Source organism: Peromyscus californicus, unplaced genomic scaffold (assembly GCF_007827085.1).
Source record: "Peromyscus californicus insignis strain IS unplaced genomic scaffold, ASM782708v3 Scaffold_7__1_contigs__length_154581171, whole genome shotgun sequence".
In the NCBI taxonomy this organism is placed as follows: Eukaryota; Metazoa; Chordata; class Mammalia; order Rodentia; family Cricetidae; genus Peromyscus; species Peromyscus californicus.
Genome location: NW_026294595.1, coordinates 9,254,402 through 9,272,758, shown reverse-complemented (window position 1 = coordinate 9,272,758; position 18,357 = coordinate 9,254,402). Strand labels below are relative to the sequence as shown.

The 18,357-nt window shown below is 53.2% G+C and overlaps 3 protein-coding genes across 14 annotated transcripts in view; 1 reads left to right on the top strand and 2 right to left on the bottom strand.

The window, feature by feature from the left end:
- Positions 1 to 2,431: 2,431 nt before the first annotated feature.
- On the top strand, positions 2,432 to 4,848 carry Endog (endonuclease G). The gene is made up of 3 exons (XM_052725321.1): positions 2,432 to 3,021; positions 3,714 to 3,823; positions 4,497 to 4,848. Exons 1-3 carry the CDS (start codon positions 2,530 to 2,532, stop codon positions 4,777 to 4,779), a joined length of 885 nt encoding a protein of 294 aa, XP_052581281.1. The 5' UTR covers positions 2,432 to 2,529; the 3' UTR covers positions 4,780 to 4,848.
- Spout1 (SPOUT domain containing methyltransferase 1) lies at positions 4,813 to 12,525 on the bottom strand. 7 transcript variants are annotated; one of them, XM_052725320.1, is made up of 12 exons: positions 12,439 to 12,524; positions 11,987 to 12,032; positions 11,651 to 11,782; positions 9,180 to 9,339; positions 8,408 to 8,497; positions 8,270 to 8,319; positions 8,002 to 8,132; positions 6,913 to 6,988; positions 6,717 to 6,815; positions 6,153 to 6,255; positions 5,888 to 6,035; positions 4,813 to 4,987 (listed from the first exon to the last, which is right to left on the bottom strand). In XM_052725320.1, exons 1-12 carry the CDS (start codon positions 12,472 to 12,474, stop codon positions 4,919 to 4,921), a joined length of 1,140 nt encoding a protein of 379 aa, XP_052581280.1. In that variant the 5' UTR covers positions 12,475 to 12,524; the 3' UTR covers positions 4,813 to 4,918. The 7 variants fall into 7 exon arrangements, with proteins under 7 accessions (XP_052581280.1, XP_052581279.1, XP_052581276.1 ...); XM_052725316.1 differs by lacking the exons at positions 4,813 to 4,987; positions 12,439 to 12,524 and adding exons at positions 10,036 to 10,100; positions 12,327 to 12,403 and having other exon boundaries at positions 5,274 to 6,035; XM_052725319.1 differs by lacking the exons at positions 11,987 to 12,032; positions 12,439 to 12,524 and adding an exon at positions 10,036 to 10,100 and having other exon boundaries at positions 11,651 to 11,979.
- Positions 12,526 to 16,830: 4,305 nt separating this feature from the next.
- Kyat1 (kynurenine aminotransferase 1) overlaps positions 16,831 to 18,357 on the bottom strand; it is a 42,121-nt gene continuing 40,594 nt past the window's right edge. For all 6 annotated transcript variants that reach the window (XM_052725312.1, XM_052725311.1, XM_052725307.1 and 3 more), the window contains 4 exons: positions 18,069 to 18,255; positions 17,906 to 17,985; positions 17,372 to 17,458; positions 16,831 to 17,289 (listed from right to left, as the gene is read on the bottom strand). In XM_052725312.1, coding sequence (XP_052581272.1) covers positions 17,224 to 17,289; positions 17,372 to 17,458; positions 17,906 to 17,985; positions 18,069 to 18,255 — 420 coding nt within the window. In that variant the 3' untranslated portion in view covers positions 16,831 to 17,223. The remainder of the gene's footprint in view (positions 17,290 to 17,371; positions 17,459 to 17,905; positions 17,986 to 18,068; positions 18,256 to 18,357) is intronic.

Here is an 18,357-nt window from a genome sequence, read left to right as displayed (position 1 = left end):
AAAAGATCCCAAGTACCTGATATAATTGTGAGCAAAAGGACAAAGCTGAAGGCCACCTGACTTTAAAATCCTAGTTTATGGTAATCAAAACAGCACGATGTGGACAGAAATAGATGACATCGAGTTTATTCCCAGCACTAGGGAGGCAGAGGCAGGTGGATCTCTGTGAGCTCAAGGCCAGCCTGGTCTACAGAGCAAGTTCTAGGACAGCCAGAGCTGCTACACAGAGAAACCCTGTCTTGAAAAACCAAAAAAAAAGAAAGAAAAAAATATGACATCAACCTTTTAAACTTTTATGTGTATGTGTGCTTACCTGCTGTATGTGTACGTGGTGCCCATGGAGGCTAGAAGAGGGCACCATACTCCCCGGGACTGGAGTTACAGGTGGCTGTGGGCCACCCTGTGGAGAGTGGGAACTGAACCCAGGTCCTCTGCAAGAGCAGCCAGTGCTCTTCTGAACCATCCCTCCAGCCCCTGTAATCAGTTGCCTTGACAAAGGAGCCAGAAACACAATGGAGAAAGGACAGTCTTCAGTAAATGGTGCTGAGAGAACTGATTTCCACACACAGAAAAGCAAAATGAAACGTTTACAACACATAGAGAATCAACTCTCAAATGAATTGCAGGCTTAATCCTGAAGCCTGGAACTGTAGCTGTCAGAAGACAGGGGGATGCTGTTTGGACATGGCCCCCAAAGCACTCTTATATTTATTGGTAACATTCACAGGAACCAAAAAATCTAATGTCCATTAGTGGATGAATGGACAGAGAAAATGGTATAGATACACATTGAATACTACTCTGCTTTTGTGTGTGTGTATGTGTGTGTGTGTGTGTGTGTGTGTGTGTGTGTGTGTGTGTGTGTGTGTGTTTAAGGCAGTCACCCCAGGCTGGCCTTGGGCTCATGGTAATTCTGTCTCAGCCTCCCTAGTGCTGAGACTACAGATAAGAGTCACTATGCCCAATTACTATTCATTAGCCTTTCTTTAATGTGTGTGTGTGCTTGTGTGTGTGCTTGTGCCAGCCCATGCACAGGTATACACATGTTGTAGTAAGAACTCGGGAGTCAGTTCACTCCTTCCATTTTGTTTCGATGCAGGGTCTCTTATTTCATCCACTGTGCTGTGCACTGTAGGCCCCTGCCTGGGCCTCAAATCTCAGTTTGGGAATGCTAGGATTACAGATGTGAGCTGCTGCCTCTGAGGCCTATGTGTGTTCCAGTGATGGAAATCATGTCATCAGTCATGCTTTTACCCACTAAGCTTGCTCCCCTGCCCCCAAAAATATCTTTCAACTGGGTGGTGGTGGTGCACTTCTTTAATCCCAGCACTCAGAGTCAGGGCCAGGTGGATCTCCGTGAGTTCAAGGCCACCCTGATCTACAAAGCAAGTTCCATGACAGTCAGGACTGTTACACAAAGAAACCCTGTCTTGAAAAAATAAGCAAACAAAAAAGTGAGTTTCATTATAACACTTCCATATGTATATGCTGTGCATTTTTATTATTTCCTTCCAGTGCCCTCCTGTCTTCCAGCACCTGCTGATCCCCTATTTTCCAATTTAATGCTTAATAAATAATTGGTTTTGTCTCGTGCTAATGATTGTAGCTCTGATGATACACACTCGTATTGTTCTTTCCCCCACTTTAATAAGTGGTAGGCAAGTTGCTGTCTTAAAATATTCGTAGGTTAAATACTGTTCCATCTGGTGTGCAGGAAATATTCTTATCCACCCCCTAGAGTTGAGTACTGTCCAGCTTCTGTGGACAGGAAACACTGCCTTACACAACATACTTCAGCCTTTAAGAGGGTTGAAAAGACCTGGGCGTGGCGGTGGCGGTGGCGGTGGCGGTGGCGGTGGCGGTGGCGGTGGCGGTGGCGGTGGTGGTGGTGGGTGGCGGCGCCGGTGGTGGTGGTGGTGGCGGCGGCGGCGGCGGCGGCGGCGGCGGTAGTGGTGCACGCCTTTACTCCCACCACTCTGTGAGTTTGAGGCCAGCCTGCTCTACACAGTGAGTTCCAGGACAGCCAGGGCTACACAGACCCTATCTCGAAAAACCAAAACAAAACAAACAAAAAAATGGAAAAGTATGACCCTAGTATAGGCTTTTCAAGCTGCTTTTTACGACCTCACTAGCAACCTTAGCCTCAGGCGGCTGTCAGCAGCTTCAGCCTGCACCTGCGCCCTTTTGTCAGCCAATGGAGAGAAATGTTTGGCTCATTTGAGTGGAGAGGAGGGGTCTGACAGATCCGGGTTTCTGTCCTGTTCAAGCAACTAGACTTCCCAGGCCTGTGTGAAGGTTAAATACTCGGCCCTGGGACTGCGCTAAACGCCCTGCAGGAGGCAAGGTTTCCGGAGACGCACACGGCGAGGCGGAGCCAGACTTGGCAGCGACCAATTGTAAGCAGGTCGGGCGGCGTCACGCCCCGGCCCGTGTCTAAAAAGGGCGGAGGAAGGCCCCGAGGACACGCGCTAGGGGTCGCCCGATGCTCCTGCGCCTTGCACTGGGACCACGCTCGTCCTCTTATAGGCCATGCGCGCTCTGCGGGTCGGTCTGACCCTGGCGCTAGGCGCGGGGTTGGGTGCGGCGGCAGAGCACTGGCGGCGACGGGCTGGGATAGCGCCGGGGCTGCTGGGCCGGGTGCCGGTGCTGCCCGTGGTAGCGGCCGAGCTGCCCGCGCTGCCTGGGGGGCCGGCGGGTGGCACCGGGGAACTGGCCAAGTACGGGCTGCCCGGCGTGGCGCAGCTCCGGAGCCGGGAGTCCTATGTGCTGAGCTACGACCCGCGCACGCGCGGTGCGCTCTGGGTCTTGGAGCAGCTGCGGCCTGAGCGGCTCCGCGGGGAGGGCGACCGCAGCGCCTGCGACTTCCGAGAGGATGACTCTGTGCATGCATACCACCGTGCCACCAACGCGGACTACCGCGGCAGCGGCTTTGACCGCGGCCACTTGGCCGCCGCCGCCAACCACCGCTGGAGCCAGCGGGCCATGGACGACACCTTCTACCTGAGCAACGTGGCCCCGCAGGTAGCCGTGGTCCCCGGGCACCTGCCTGACTGCAGCGCCTAGGTCTGAATTTACACGTGCACCGTAGCGGGAGAGACGGGGTTTGAACTTAGACGGAGTGCTGGGAAGCACTCCTGTGGGAAACAGCGCTCCTATCTCCCAGTCTGTAAGCTACCCAGTGTACTTCCGGAGGGAACCCGGGAGGTCGCCTACTCCGTGTTCCCAGCTGGCCCCTGCAGCAGCTGCCAGGAAAACAGCTGGCACGAAGTTGGGCTGTTGGTGCCAGTCACATGACCCTGGACACATTGTTAGCACTGCACCTGCTCCCAGGAGGGTTGTGATAGGTGAACTAGGAACATCCACCCAGTGGTCGGAGATGGACAGAGCATGCCCCCCACCTCCACCCCACCCCCAGTGCTTGTTCTGAGGCCTGTCAAGGGACCTAGGGGATCTCTAAATGATTAATGCTCCCTCTGTCCCCGGTTCTTTGAGCTGGGGTAAACTTACGAGATTTGGAGTGCCTAGGAACGGATGGCGTGTGGCTAGCAGTGGACAGCCCTACAAACACTCAACCCCTGTAGTCACAGAGCCTCAAGGAGTGACTCCTTCTTTGAGCCTTCGTCCTCCACATGCTTGGCCGTCTCCTTAGGACCTGGGGTATTCCTAACAAAGAAGGGCCCAGGTGTGGTACTGAGCCTTGCTTCTCCCACCAGGTGCCGCACCTCAACCAGAATGCTTGGAACAACCTTGAGAAGTACAGCCGCAGCTTGACTCGCACTTACCAAAATGTCTATGTCTGCACAGGGCCCCTTTTCCTGCCCAGGTAAGTCTGTGGCTGACAGGGCCTTCCAATCCTATTCTCCGACCTTGGGCTGTTTCACTGCAGCCAGAGACCTTTGGGTGGCCTAGAACCCTCTTGTGTCCACAGCTGCTAGGCCCCAAGTCTGCCTTTGCTCCCCTTTTGACACGTCGCTGCACCAGGCTCTCACCTGTGCTGGGCTTGAAGCACTCCTTCCCAAGGTCAGCCCTGCCCGACAGGCGAGCTAAGTTCCTCTGAACATCGGAGAGCCTTGTGATCAGCTCAGGCCTGGCATGGCTGCTGCTGAGGAACCTGGACGCTCCCATCCATCCAGTGTGGCAGTGCTGATACCAGGCCCGGGCTGGGACTGCACTGTCATGGCCCTCACACCCTTGCTTGCCTGGTGTACTGCCTATGGGGACAGGTGGTAGTCACATGACTGCATGTGACTTCAAGGTCCAGAGAGCTCATTCCTCTAGCAGCATTTATTGCCACCCACTCCGTCTGAACCAGTATTGGGCAGAAAAACAGAGGGTTAAATGTTGGTCCCCACCCTACAGAGTTCCCCGGCCCAAGGAGGCAACCAGGCACGGAAATAAATTTCTTGTTGGAAGTTAGGTCAGGGAAGGCTTCCTGGAAGAGGTGGCCTTGTGTCCAACCCTGCTTCCTGGCCACATGTGCCTGGGTCTATCCACAGGACAGAGGCTGATGGGAAGTCCTACGTCAAGTACCAGGTTATTGGAAAGAATCATGTGGCAGTGCCCACGCACTTCTTCAAGGTGCTCATCCTGGAGTCCACCAGTGGGCAAATCGAGCTGCGTTCCTACGTGATGCCCAATGCCCCTGTAGACGAGACTCTCCCTCTGGAGCGCTTCCTCGTGCCCATCGAGAGCATTGAGCGTGCCTCGGGGTTGCTCTTCGTGCCCAACATCCTGGCCCGTGCCGGGAACCTCAAGGCCATCACTGCTGGCAGCAAGTGAGGGGGAAGGATTCAAGACACTGGGGAGATGGGGCTGGTTCATATTAAAGATGGTTATTTTTGGAGACAAGCCTTGACCATCTCTGTTCCTGGTGATCCTCCATTTCCTGCTGTTTCTGCATCCTGGATCCATGAAGTTGTCAGGTGGTCCAGGAACCCGCCTGGATGAGACCAGGTTGCAGGGCAGCCAGGGAGATGAGTATGGCTTCCTGGAAGAAAAGAAGTTGGCTGGGACCTGGCAGTTACCCAGCTGCCCCAGCCCCAGCCGGGGCCTTCTTCAAGAGCCAGGAAGAAGATGATGGGCAGTTGTTTCCAACTGGCTGAGCAGTAGTAAGTGACATGGGCAGGGCCTCAGGGACAGGCAGACTGGGGCTATCAACCTACAGTCACCACCCTTGAGACCGATGGAGCAACAGAGCCTCCTCCACATGGTACCCATAGGGACATCATTTTATGCTGGCCTCTGGGATGGTTGCACAGATCCCATGGATGCTCTGTTCTTTTTTTGTTTTTTTCGAGACAGGGTTTCTCTGTGTAGCTTTGCGCCTTTCCTGGGGCTCATTTGGTAGCCCAGGCTGGCCTCGAACTCACAGAGATCTGCTTGGCTCTGCCTCCCGAGTGCTGGGATTAAAGGTGTGCGCCACCACCGCCCGGCAGATGCTCTGTTCTTGTGGGACACTTTTCCTCAGCACAGAAATGTTGTTGACACCCAGAGGGGCCTAGGACATCACCAAGGAAGCAGAGGCCCTGAACAGGGACAGACAGGGTACCTGGGGACTACTACTGGCCCAGGACTTGCAACCTTTATGGCTCTTGTGTCCTGTCCCTGCCACGAGTTTGCTGTGGTAAGGACCCCACCTTCAGAAAAGGCATTTAGGCTGAGGCTCGGAAGATGTCTCGGTGGTTAAGAGCACTGGTTGCTTTTCCAGAGGTCCCGAGTTCAATTCCCAGCATCTACATGGTGGTTCATAACCGTCTATACCTGTAGTCTCGTGGGATCTGATGTCCTCTTCTGACGTGCAGAAGTACATGAACTCATAAGTAAATCTTGGGAGAAAGCACCTAGGGTGGATCACAAGGAGGACCGGGTGCCTGTGCCTGCGGCTCACCTCAGTGCGGATGGTACGGCTGCCCTGGTTGGGGCATGTGTTGACGTAGAAGTCGAAGAGGACACTGGGTTCAGACACTTCAAGGTTGGGGTCAGCATCCACTCCAGCTTCCAGCCCTTGGAGGCCCCCGAACACCACAAGAGCATGCCTGGTACCCAGAGACAGGGAGTCACTGACTTCAAGGCTCCACTGGATAGTCCCCAGAGCTTTAGGTCCCCAAACCCATATACAGTAGGGCCCAGTCCCTGCCCTAAGCAGCACCCACCTGAAGCTGGGCAGCTGGGCAGAGGCCACGTTGGAGCCACGTTCTGATGTACCAATGGTCAGGTCGTACCCATCCTGGAAGGGAGCCTCAGCAAACACGGCACCTGGGGGTGGGGCCGCTCAGTGGGGTGCTGCTCTGGGCTGTGTCTCTAGCATATTGCAAGGTGGCTGAGAGCTCAGGTAAAGGGACCATCTACTGCTCTTGGGAAGTTGGGGGCAGGGAATGGTGGAGTTGAAGCCTGGGCTGGGGAGCACACAGGGTGGGCGAGGAGGAGCTCCCAAGCCCTGGACCATGGTCAGCAGCCTGACCCTGGCTTCAGAGGGCTTTCCTGGTTTGGTGTTTGAGACAAGGTCTTGCTCTGTTTCCTGAGCTGGCCTCAAGTTTACAGTGAGAGCCCTTTGTTGGCCTCCCAGTGCTGGGATGGCAGCTGGGGGCCAAGCACGTCCTGCTCTCAGATGTTCTTAGCATCCGAACAGATGTTCAGGGAGACCAGAGATGGCACCACTTAGACACACACCCATCTGGTAGGACAGAGGGACATTCAGGGAAGGAACTCGGCCTTACTGAGACAGGAGGCCAGCCGGACAGTGTAGCCCCAGTAGAGACCAGCTTTGGTGCGGGGGTCCTGTGACGACACGACTGTCCCCTTGTAGGTCTTGCATTCTGGGGAATAAAACAGGCTGTGAGGACCAAGGAGACCAGGAGGTAGGTGGAGGCTCTAGGCCAGGCAACTGTAAGGGCCACGGAAGCTTCCAGATACCTGGGGGGAGCTGCTTCTGGTTCAGTCGCACGGTCACGCGGAGTCCAGGTTCCAGTTTCTTGTCAATCTTCACCTCCTGTGGAGAAGCTAGAGGAAATGAGCGCCACACCTCCAAAGGGGCCAACCTTCTCAGAGACCCCCCCGAGAACTGTGGTGCCAGGTCAGCCCGCCACCCTGTTTCTGGCACTGAGTAGGACCTGTTAAGAGAGACCATTCATGCAGAACAGTTACCACAGGGCACTGGTCAGAGATGGAAGCCCTGGGTAAGAGATGAAGTCATAGGTTTCCTCCATGTGGTGGCTTGGCCACTTGTTAGCTGCGGAGTGTGAGGGGGTCACTTAACTCCTGTGAGCCTCAGCCTCCTCATCTGCTGACCAGGAGACTATATATAAACAAGAGCTACTGTCGGACGGTTCACCAGGCACCCGCCCCCAAGCCTGATGACCAGAGCTCACTCCTCACACAGTGCGGGGAGAACACACTTGTCAAGTCGTTCTCTGAGCTCACATTTACTCCTTGGCACGTGCATGCTTACACACACATTCACACCCATGTACACTAAAAATGAGAAATTAAAAAATCGCCTCACCCCAAACCAGCAAAGCTGAGAATGTACTTCAACAACAGAGCATGATTAAATCTCAGTAACAAAAATAAATAATAAACACACCACAACACTGCGTGTGGTCATGACTTCATCTCTCTTTTATTTTTATTTTATGTATATGGGTGTCTTGCCTACATGCATGTCTGTGCACCATGTTCATGCCTGGGGCCCACGGAGGCCAGAAGAGGGCATCAGATCCCCTGGAACTGGAGTTACAGTTGGTTTGTGAGTCGCCATGTGGGTGCTGGGAACTGAACCTGGGTCCTCTGCAAGAGCAACCAGCGCTCTTAACCAATGAGCCACCTCTCCAGCTTCCCTGAGTTCATCTCTTAAGTTCTACTTTGGGTACTTCTCTGATCCAGTTAGCAATAACTGGTGTTTCACAACAGGCCTACAGTCCAGGTCTATTCTTATGTCCCTGCCTGTCTTCCACAGTGAGCAAGTGTCCTCAAGGTAGACCACAGCCTGCCTTCCATTCCCACCTTCTTCATTCCACAGTTGACCAAAGAGCCATGGCCTGCCTTGGTGGGCCGGTCCACCACAACGCCTTCTCGGAACTCGGATTCCTCATCCTGACGCATGTGGTGAGGACTGTCCAAGGGGTTGAGGATCCCTGTGGGGGTCAGGAGGGTGATGTCAGGTCCAGACCTGCACTCTCAGGCCTGCTTTCCCACTGGGGTAAGTGGGGCAAGATCATTTCCCAGTGCCTAGGATGAGCCCTGAGAAATGGGGCGGGCACGCCAGCCATACCTGCGAACTGCAGGTCCTGATGTTTGGGGAAGAACGCCTTTCTCAGGTACCTGGGGCGGAAGGCAGCTGTCAGGACCACCCTGGGGAGGCTGCTTCCCAGCGACATCCAAGGGAACACCACCCTCGCCTCACACTTACTGTGGACACTCCAGGTACTGCAGGATGCGGGCCAGCTGTACACACGCCTGCCCCTTCTTGCCAACTCCCTTGAATTCCCCTTCCACAGTCCTGGGAAGACAAAGACAGGGCTCAAGGTTCCCGTGCTGGGCTGGAGAGACGGCCTACCGGGTTAAGGGCTCCTGTTCCCAATCCTGAAAACCTAAATTCCAAGCCCAGAACCCGCATGAGAAGAGAGCTGACACCTGACTCCTGCATGTCGTCCTCTTCATTTATTTATTGTTTTGGTTTTTGAAACAGGGTTTCTCTGTCAACAGCCCTGACAGTCCTGGAACTCACTCTGTAGACCAGGCTGGCCTTGAACTCAGAGATTCACCTGCCTCTGCCTCACGAGTGCTGGGATTAAAGGTGCGCGCTGCCCCTGCCCGGCCCGAGTTGTCATCTGAGTTCCACAACCACACTGGTGTGTATATACACAAGCACCATAAATAAATAAATAAATAAATATTAGATAGGAGCCACACCGGAGCTAAGAGCTGAATGGCATGCAGCTTCAGTGGCAGAACAAGTACAAAACCCGGAGTTCCATCTCCAGCAGCAAGGGAAAAAAATCCAACCGCAGCTGCCTTGACAGCGGCTCCCACCCACTGTGAGAGTCCTCGACTCGACAAAACTAAGGATTATAATGTGGGCATTCCAGGCGGGGCACTGTCAAAAAGCCAGGCAGGTGACAAGGGACAGAACAAGTCACAGCCAACCCTGGTGGCCCTCCCCTCCCTGTGAAGACTCTCACTTGGTATCCTGGCCCTCCTCATCGAACACCACGATCTCGTCGACGCAGAAGATGGTGCAGGCTCTAGCGATCTGGCCAGCCAGGTAGGTGCGAAGCTCAGGTGACTGGGCGTTGTCCAGGATGGAGCCCGGCAGGGCCACGCTCAGAGTGTAAGGCCGTCCTAGCAGGGGTAGGGGTGCTCCTGGTCAACCTGACAGGCTGTGGACCTCTCCTCCCTTGCTCTGTCTGCCCCCATGGTCAGAGTAAGAGAACTGTCTTACTGGGAGGAGCTTTGAGATCAGCAAACTAGATTCCACCCCTTCTCTAAAGGTTCCAATCTGTTCAGGAAGAAATGGACCAAAGTCTCCAAGGCTTCTCAAAGTAAGGCAGCCTGGAGAACAAGGCCAAGCATTGGTCAGCAGCACTGGCCTACATCTGGATCCTGGCTCTGCTCTAAGATACCTCAGTTTACCAGCTGTCAAATGTAAATAAGAACAGCTAAAATCTGGCTGTTCTTACACAGGCCCTGAGATCAACATGGCGGCTCACAACTGTAATATAGCCCCATGGGATCTAATGACCTCTTCTGGTTTTCAGATGTACATGCAGACAAAACACCCATATATGTAAAACACACAAATAAATAAATCTTAAAAAGCCAGTGAAAATATAATACGTATTTGATATCACACAAGCCCCGGGAAGCATCAAGTCTGCCCTCTCTACCTGTAGTTTCCCCACCTACGGATTCAATCAACCCTGACTGGAAACAAATATGTACACATTTGTGCACACACATACACAGCCTGTGTAAGTCACTGATTTGTTGTGGGATAATCCTTTTGTACACTGTGAAGATGTGTCTTTGCCAAGGTACCTTCTGATTGGTTTAATAAAGAGCTGAATGGCCAATAGCTAGGCAGGAGAGGATAGGCAGGATTTCTGGGGAGAAAGAGGAAGAGGAGATGCCAGTGAACCTTGGACCAAGTCAGACATACGGAATGGAGGAGAGGTAAAAAAAGCCATATGGCAGACCGTAGATTAATAGAAGCAGGTGAGTTTAAGTTTTAAGAGCTAGCTAGGGACAAGCCTAAGCCAAAGGCCAAGCTTTCATAATTAATAAGAAGTCTCCGTGTCATTATTTGTGAGCTGGCAGTCCCAAACGAAAATCAAACAACACTGACTGTGTGGTGGTTTGTTTTTTATTTTGGGATGGGGGAGTCTTACTCTATCTAGTCCCCAGACTACTCCCAAACCCATGATCTTCCTGTATCAGTCTTCCTAGTGAGGGAATTACGTACATCAGATATAATGTTGGAATATTTACAAAAGAACCCCCTTTTATCTGTGTTAAACATGTTATTAATATATAGTAACAAGAACTCACAAGGCATTGTGCTGTATTATATGTTACAGGTGGTCTGAACTTGGCTCTCAGTTGGGGAGAGGGGATGTATCTGTAAAACTTCACCACCTGAAGGCCATGAGCATCTCCAGACAAGTGGAAGGCTCCTGGAACCAGAGTCCTCCCCATTTACATGAGTATGGTTTGTCCCCCAGGAAAGTCGGATAAGTGTTCTGTCTGTAGTGACATTAAGTGGTGGGGTGGCTGAGACAGGAGATAGGTTGCCTAGCTGTAGAGGAGCCACCACATTCTCTCCCTCCTGGGGTTTCCTTATCAGAAAGAGGTAACACTTAGACATCATTTCCAGGGCCCCTGAACCCATGTTCAACAGCCCCACTGGTGGCTACTGAGCTCTAAAGGGTACAATGTTCCCACTCTCACACACCCACCAGTGAAAAAGGATTCTTTCTGTTTGTGAAAAAGGATACTACGAGCCCTGGACTAGCCTTGAACTCTTTATCTTCCTGCCTCAGCCTCCCAGGTACTGAGATCACAGCTGTGTGTATCACCACAACTAAAAAAAGATGGTCTCTTAGGGTAAATGTACTGTCACGGAACACTCAGGGCAGTAACAGGAGATGAGGAAAGCCAGGTCCAGAAGCATATACCCAGGACTCAGGGCTGTCACACTGTACATACAGGCTCTCTCCTGCCACACCACTAGTCATGTTAGAACAAGCCACAATCACAACCTGCTCAGTTTTTCTTTCTTTTTCATAGTTTTCTGTATCGTTTTCAGCATGTATTAGATATAATGGGAAAATAAAGAAAAATTTTCATTATGAAATTAAATTTAAAACGTAACTAAAGCACTCAGAAGGCTCAAGAGGTGCAAGCCAAGGGTAGTTTGGTGAGAGAATGCCTACCATGAATGAAGGCTCTGGGTTTAATCTTTAGCGCCTCACTTGAAAGGAAAAAAAGAAGAAGAAGAAAGAGAGAGGGAGGGAGAAAAAAGAAGGAAGGGAAAGAGAGAGAGGAGAAAACAGAGACAGAGAGAGGGAATGAGGAGCGACGGAAGGCAGCAAGTTAGCTGTGAGGCTCGGCTTCAGGCCACAACCTGCGTCCTCCCCAGGACCCAGCTGCTTACCTTGGTCGCTCCTCTGGGCAGCAGCCTCCTCCTCCTCCTCCTCCTGGCGCTTGGCCTGTTCCTCCTGGGCCCGCTGCCGCTCCAGTTTTTTCATTATCTTGAGGTCCTTCCACTTCTTTTTCTCCTCTTTCTCTGGGAGAAGAATTAGTGGGGGGAGAGGGCCTTGGCATAGTGAGGAGAGTTCCCTCTCACTGGGCCAGTCTGGGCTCCAGGAGGCTGCCAGGGCAGCTCCACTGGATGGACACCCAGAGACGGCTTGGCGGGGGCATTAGGTGGTCTGGGGGAAGGGAGGGCTCAGCGCTCTTTCCAGCCCGCCGCCAGCCAGCCCTTACTTACTCTGCCGCTTCCATTTTCGCCATTCAACCCTTTGGCCATGTTCACCCTGGAAGAGCAGGAGGAAGACAGGGGAGCATCGTTGCTGGCCTCCAGCCCTCTGAATTCCCCAAACTAGGCAGGAGTACACAGTGACACGCTGTGCTCAACGCCTGGGGTCAGGCCCGGCACAGTAAGCAACCGGGAAGTTAGGGGATGAATTCCCATAGAATAAAAGGAGAAATTGAGGAAAGGGGAGGAGAGGCCTATCCACAACGTTGCCCTAGGAAACAGAAACAAGCCAGGAAAGGGCTCACGAGCATGAGCACCGTCGCCCTGAGGAATGCAGCGCGGGCCAGCTAACCTCGAGAGCTCAGGCCTCGGGCGAGCAGCTAGGAGGGAGCACCCAGGTCGACACCACTGTGAGACGCCGCGGCTCCCCGGCCTTGCCCGGAACCCCACGGGCTGCCACTTACCGGGCCACACGGACGCTTCTTCGGGCGCTCCGCCATGTTTCCGGAGCACCACGCGCTTGCCAATCAGCCTCGCCGCTTCCGGCCACACCTCCGCGGAGCTGCCCAATCGAAGGCCCTGCGGCGTGTGGGGGCGTGGCCTAGGAGTCAGGGGAGGTGGAGCACGGACACTCCCCCTGCAGATGCACAGGCAACAACGCTGGCTCCTGTCTTCAAGATAAATGAATTTCGCGACTCAGTGTGGTCCGAACCCTAAAAGGCTCACATGTGGCCCTCCCGATCGGTACCCGGGCGACATTCAGCTTCCACGATTTATGTAAGGAGACCCTACTGGAAATTACTTTAGTAGTAGTTTAATCCAGTGCTTCAATTTGTTCATTTGCACTTTCTTTTTATTTATCCATTCATTCATTTTCCTGGGAATCCAACTAAGGGCCTGACATATGCTAAATCAAGTGCTCCACCAGTGGCTTACATTCCCAACCCTGCCTAAACTTTATTCTTTATCACTTTATTTGTTTGAGTGTGGTTGTTTAAATTTAAAAAAAATTATTTGAGATAGGGTGTTACTATGTAGCTTGGACTGACCTCAAACTCAGGATCACCTTCCATCAACCTCCTGAGTGCTTTGATGGATTGATTAATTTTTGGCAGGCTCGAGAATCAAATCCAAGGTCTCCAGCATGCAAACACTCTACCACCGAGCAACATTCCCTGTCCCCTTTAAAGTAATATTTTAAGTTTAAGAAAAAATGGGAAGATAGTAATGAAAGTGGTTCCCCTAAAAACTTTTCTGCCTGGTAGCTTTGTATTAATTTTTTGTTTTGTTTTGGTTTTTCAAGACAGGTTTCTCTGTGTATCCCCAGCTGTCCTGGAACTTGCTCTGTAGACTAGGCTGGCCTCAAATTCAGAGATCCACCTGCCTCTTGAGAGCTGAGATTAAAGGCATGTGCCACCATACAGAGCTTGTATTAACATTTTAGAATGATCTGGTACTTTGTTACAGTTGGGGAAGATACTGACACATTATTATCAACCAAACAACATTCTCTCTTGAGTTATACTTTCTTTTTGTCTGTTTTGCTTGCTTTGGTTTTGTTTGTTGAGATAGTATCAACTGCCTCAATCTCCCAAGTGAGGAAATTAAAGACCAGTAAGCACCATGTTCTCTGGGTTTTGACTTTACTTAATTTATTTATTTGTTTGTTTGTTTTTCGAGACAGGGTTTCTCTGTGTAGTTTTGGTGCCTTTCCTGGAACTCACTCTGTAGACCAGGCTGGCCTCGAACTCACAGAGATCTGCCTGCCTCTGCCTCAGGAGTGCTGGGATCAAAGGCGTGCGCTACCACCGCCCGGCTACTTAATTTATATGCGTGTTTTGTCAGCATGTATGTCTGTGCACACAGGCTTTTCTGGTACCTGAGAAGGCCAGAAGAGAACACTGGATCCCCTGGCACTTACAGGAGGTTGTGAGCCACCATGTGTGTGCTGGGAACTGAGCCCAGGTCCTCTTAACCGCTGAGCCATCTCTCCAGCTCCCAGGTCACTTCTTTGAAGGGGGCGGGGCGGTGTGTGACTCAGAGGTTCACTGTGTATCTCACACAGGCCTTGATTCAAGATCCCCTTGCCTCAGATTCCTGAGTGCTGGGATTATAACTGTGCACCAAAAACTGGGGGTGGTAGCACACGCCTTTAATCCCAGCACTGGGGAGGCAGAGGCAGAGGCAGGCAGATCCCTGTGAGCTCCAGGACAGCTAGAGCTACATAGTGAGACCCTGTCCCAAACAAAACAAAACAAGAGCCAAAACAAAAAAGCAAGCCAGGTGTGCACCACCCAGCCAGCTTCACAATCACATCTGGGGACTCAGAGTTATGGCTATGGCTATGAGTTATGGGCAGATTCTGGGATGATTCACGAGAAAGGAGATCTTTGGTCAGACTGTTCTGTTTATTTTTATTCATGTGTGTGCATGTCCTTCTGTGTCTGTATGTATACTCTCCACCTTTGAGGCAAGCTTGTTCCCTGAGCCTGGGGCTCATGGCTCTGCCCAGGCTGGAAGCTCCCAAGAGTCTCTTGTCTCCACCACATTCCTAGCTGGGGTGGAAGGCATGTGTGGGGCACACAGCTTGTAACGTCGGTGCTGGGATCTGATCTCTGCTCCTCCCGATTGTATAGCCATCTCTCCAACCTAGGCTTTGTTTTTGAGACAAACTCTCATGTATCAGCATTGAACTCACAACGCAGCAGAGCCAGACCTTGAACTCCTGATCTTCCCTGCTCCGCCTCTGGAGTAAAATAGTGGGTGTGTGCCATCAGGCCTGGTCTTTGCCAGGAACTTTAAGAATTCTAGGAGTTTACCCTCTACAAGACTTTATCGTCTTGCCATGTGGTGCGGCAGAGGCGCTTCAAGCCTGAGCCCTTGAGGTGGAACGTTGGTTCCCAGGCCTCCCTCTGCACCAGCAGCAGTACCCTGTGGCTCTGTGGCTCTGCCAACAAGCGTGTTCCAGGGACGATTCTTGGCTGGGATGCAGCTCAGAGTTACAAGTGCTTGTCCAGCATGTGTATGCAAAGCCATGAGTTCAATCCTTAGCATTGCCAACAAAACAAAATGCAAAATCAAGCCAGGATGGATGGTTTAGGCTTATCATCCTAATACTCAGGAGGCAGAGAGAGGAGGATTGTCATGAGTTTGAAGCCAACCTTGGCTACAGTGTGACACCGACCTCTCCTGGCAACCTTCAAAGAGAAAAATATGATTTTGGATTGAACTGAAAGTCCAGTCCCACCCCATTCCCCGAGGACAGTAGAGGGGAGGGGGCAGCCTCAAAGCTCTGACGCTAACCCCAAGTCCAAAGGAGCTTTATATGATTAACAAAAACCACTCCCATCTATCACAAAACTTCATGTTGTAGGAATTCTGTTCCAGGAGAAAACTGTTTTGTTGTTGTTTTTGTTTTTTGTTTTTTTGAGACAGGGTTTCTCTGTGTAGTTTTGTTCCCTTTCCTGGAACTCACTCTGTAGCCCAGGCTGGCCTCGAACTCACAGAGATCCACCTGACTCTGCCTCCTGAGTGCTGGGATTAAAGGTGTGTGCCACCACCGCCCGGTGAGAAAACATTTAAAGTTCTTACGTAACCATCATTTCTCTAGGTTCAAGAAAAGATGTGAGTGAAACTCCTGAGGTCACTCTACAAATGAACCTGGCTCCTAGCGCGGCCTTCCGTGCGGATTTAGGACTGCAGTGGCTTCAGTGAGACAACTGGGGTCAAGTCCCACTTCTCTGCCAGGTGTGGAACGTGCTGTAATCTCAGTACTCTGGAAGCAGAGGCAGGAGGTTCACAAGTTTGAGTTTCAGGCCTGTCTAAAACCCCTGGCCAAATCCAACCTCACTTCCACTTTAGGTCAAGCACTCACTGGCCCGGGTGGCTCCCCCCCCACTGCCTCCCCCCCACTGCCTCCCCCCACACCACCGTCCCCCACACCGGCCTCCCCCACACTGCCCCCCCCACACTGCCTCCCTCCACACAGCCCTCCCCCACACTGCCCCCCCACACTGCCTCCCTCCACACTGCCTCCCCCCACACAGCCCTCCCCCCCCACACTGCCTCCCCCCACACTGCCTCCCCCCACACTGCCCTCCCCCCCCACAGCCTCCCCCCACACTGCCTCCCCCACACTGCCTCCCCCACACTGCCTCCCCCCACACTGCCCTCCCCCCCACAGCCTCCCCCCACACTGCCTCCCCCACACTGCCTCCCCCACACTGCCTCCCCCCACACTGCCCTCCCCCCCACAGCCTCCCCCCACACTGCCTCCCCCACACTGCCTCCCCCACACTGCCTCCCCCCCACACTGCCCTCCCCCCCACAGCCTCCCCCCACACTGCCTCCCTCCACACTGCCTCCCCCACACTGCCTCCCCCCACACTGCCTCCCCCCACACTGCCCCCTCAGCAGACTGTTGGGAGTTGCAGGTAAGCCTGGACCAGTGGAGCTGCTCACAGCTGCCCCTCCTACCTCTGTGCACACACCAGGCTGTCCTTGAACTCCTGTGAAGATGTCTCTAAGACCCCATCCCCATCCCCACACACTAACACCCTAACCCAGCCTTCAGCTTGCACCCTCTGAGGGTGAGGAACATAGCAGGCAGTGGAGAGTCTGGGTTGCCATGAACAAGCCCTGTGACTTCAGAAGAGTTCCAAGTTCCCAGTGTTCACACACACACACACACACACACACACACACACACACACACACACGCATGCACGCACGCACGCACGCGCACACACACACACACTCTTCCTAGGGAAGGTGTGGGGTCTGAGGTTCTCTGGGGTCCCTTCCAAACTGTTCCAAGCCCTGTTTAGCAGGCAGTCCAGAGGAAGAGAGAAGCTGCCTTGAGGGCTCTAATAACTTAAAACTTTATTAGGAACAAAAGCAGTCAAGCCAGAAGCAATGTCCTGAAGTCACATGAGAAGAGGCAGAGAGCCCTGAGCCTCGGCAGGGCTAAGTTAAGGCTGGAGGTGAGGTTGGGACTCCAGGCCTGACTCCATCCTTTACTGTCCCAGGCAGAGAGGCCAGAAATAACCACACCCCTCAAGTAACCTACAGAGGAGTAGAGTGAGGCTCAACCCAAGACAGCAGTCCAGACACGATGGGGAAAGATTGCTGAAACCCCCAAATAAATGGCCTCTTTCCTGGAAGCATGTCCAGTCACAGAGCTGGGCCCTGCAGCACCATCCCTGTGATAGGCACAGCTGAGCCCCACTGTGGGGGAGGGCTGAGGAGCCTCAGGGCTGGAGCTCTCTTTTCCACTTCTGCAGCCTCTCATCCATGGCCTGGAGTGTGGCCTCATCCTGCAAGACACACAGTGAGCCTTCTCTCCCCCCTCCCTGGTGGCTAGCCAGGCCCGTCGAGGTTCTCCCAGCCTTTTCTCACCTTCACAAAACAGAAGCGGATGTAGTGGTCAAAGTCCTTCTGATGGGGTTGACTGAAGAAGATGGAGACAGGGATGGCCACCAGGCCCTGGGGAGGAGGAAGCCCATGTGTGCATATAGCCTTGAGACCCAAGACATCAGCTCAGGGGACAGAGTAAAGGCTCAGTGTGTCCCCCCACCTGCTGTGATGGTCAGGAGAGAAGCCCCAGGGCATTCTGCTAGGTTCCTCCCGGGGTGCAGAGAAAGAGAGGGACTGTGCAGCACTCTGGGGGAAAGCTAAGTTTGAACCTCAGTAGTCTGAGCAGGTGATGAGAGCAAATGGACTAGACCCTCCCTTACTGTACAGGAGAGACAGCCAGGCTCAGAGAAGGGCAGGGACTCCTGGGGCCTGCACGGCTTCTTTGTGCAAGTGAAAAGGACTGTGCAATCCGCCTTGCATCAGGAGTCATGGAAAAGGTCCGCTGACTGGACACCCTTGACCAGGGCACAGCCTGGGCAACTCCACCGACTGGCCCCGACAAGAGGCCCAGCCTACCTTGTTTTTGATCATCCACTTGGCAAAGCGTCTGTCGTAGGGCTCATCCACAGCCCCAGGCAGGTCGGGCATCTTGCTCTCTGCGGCAACAGAAGAGGTCATGCTGAGTCCTAGCCAACTTTGGTACCTCCCCAAATCCCGAGTGGCATGGCCAGTGCCTCACTGAAGTCTGAGATGTCTGCAATGAGGAAGTAGCTGCCCTGGGAGATCAAGGGCTTGAGGCCCACCAACTGCAGGCTACGGATCATGTGGTCTCTGGTCAGCTGCATGGCCTGTGGGAGCTGCAGGAAGTAACTGCTGGGTTGTCCGAAGTGTTCCTGCTCCCGCTCAAAGCACCGGGCGACGGCGGCCTGGACAGGGCAGATGGAAGGACAGGTCAGCCGTGACCTGTCTAGGGGCTTTCACTGCCCGTCTCGCTGTCGCGTACCCTCACCGTGCCTTTTCCTCCCCTC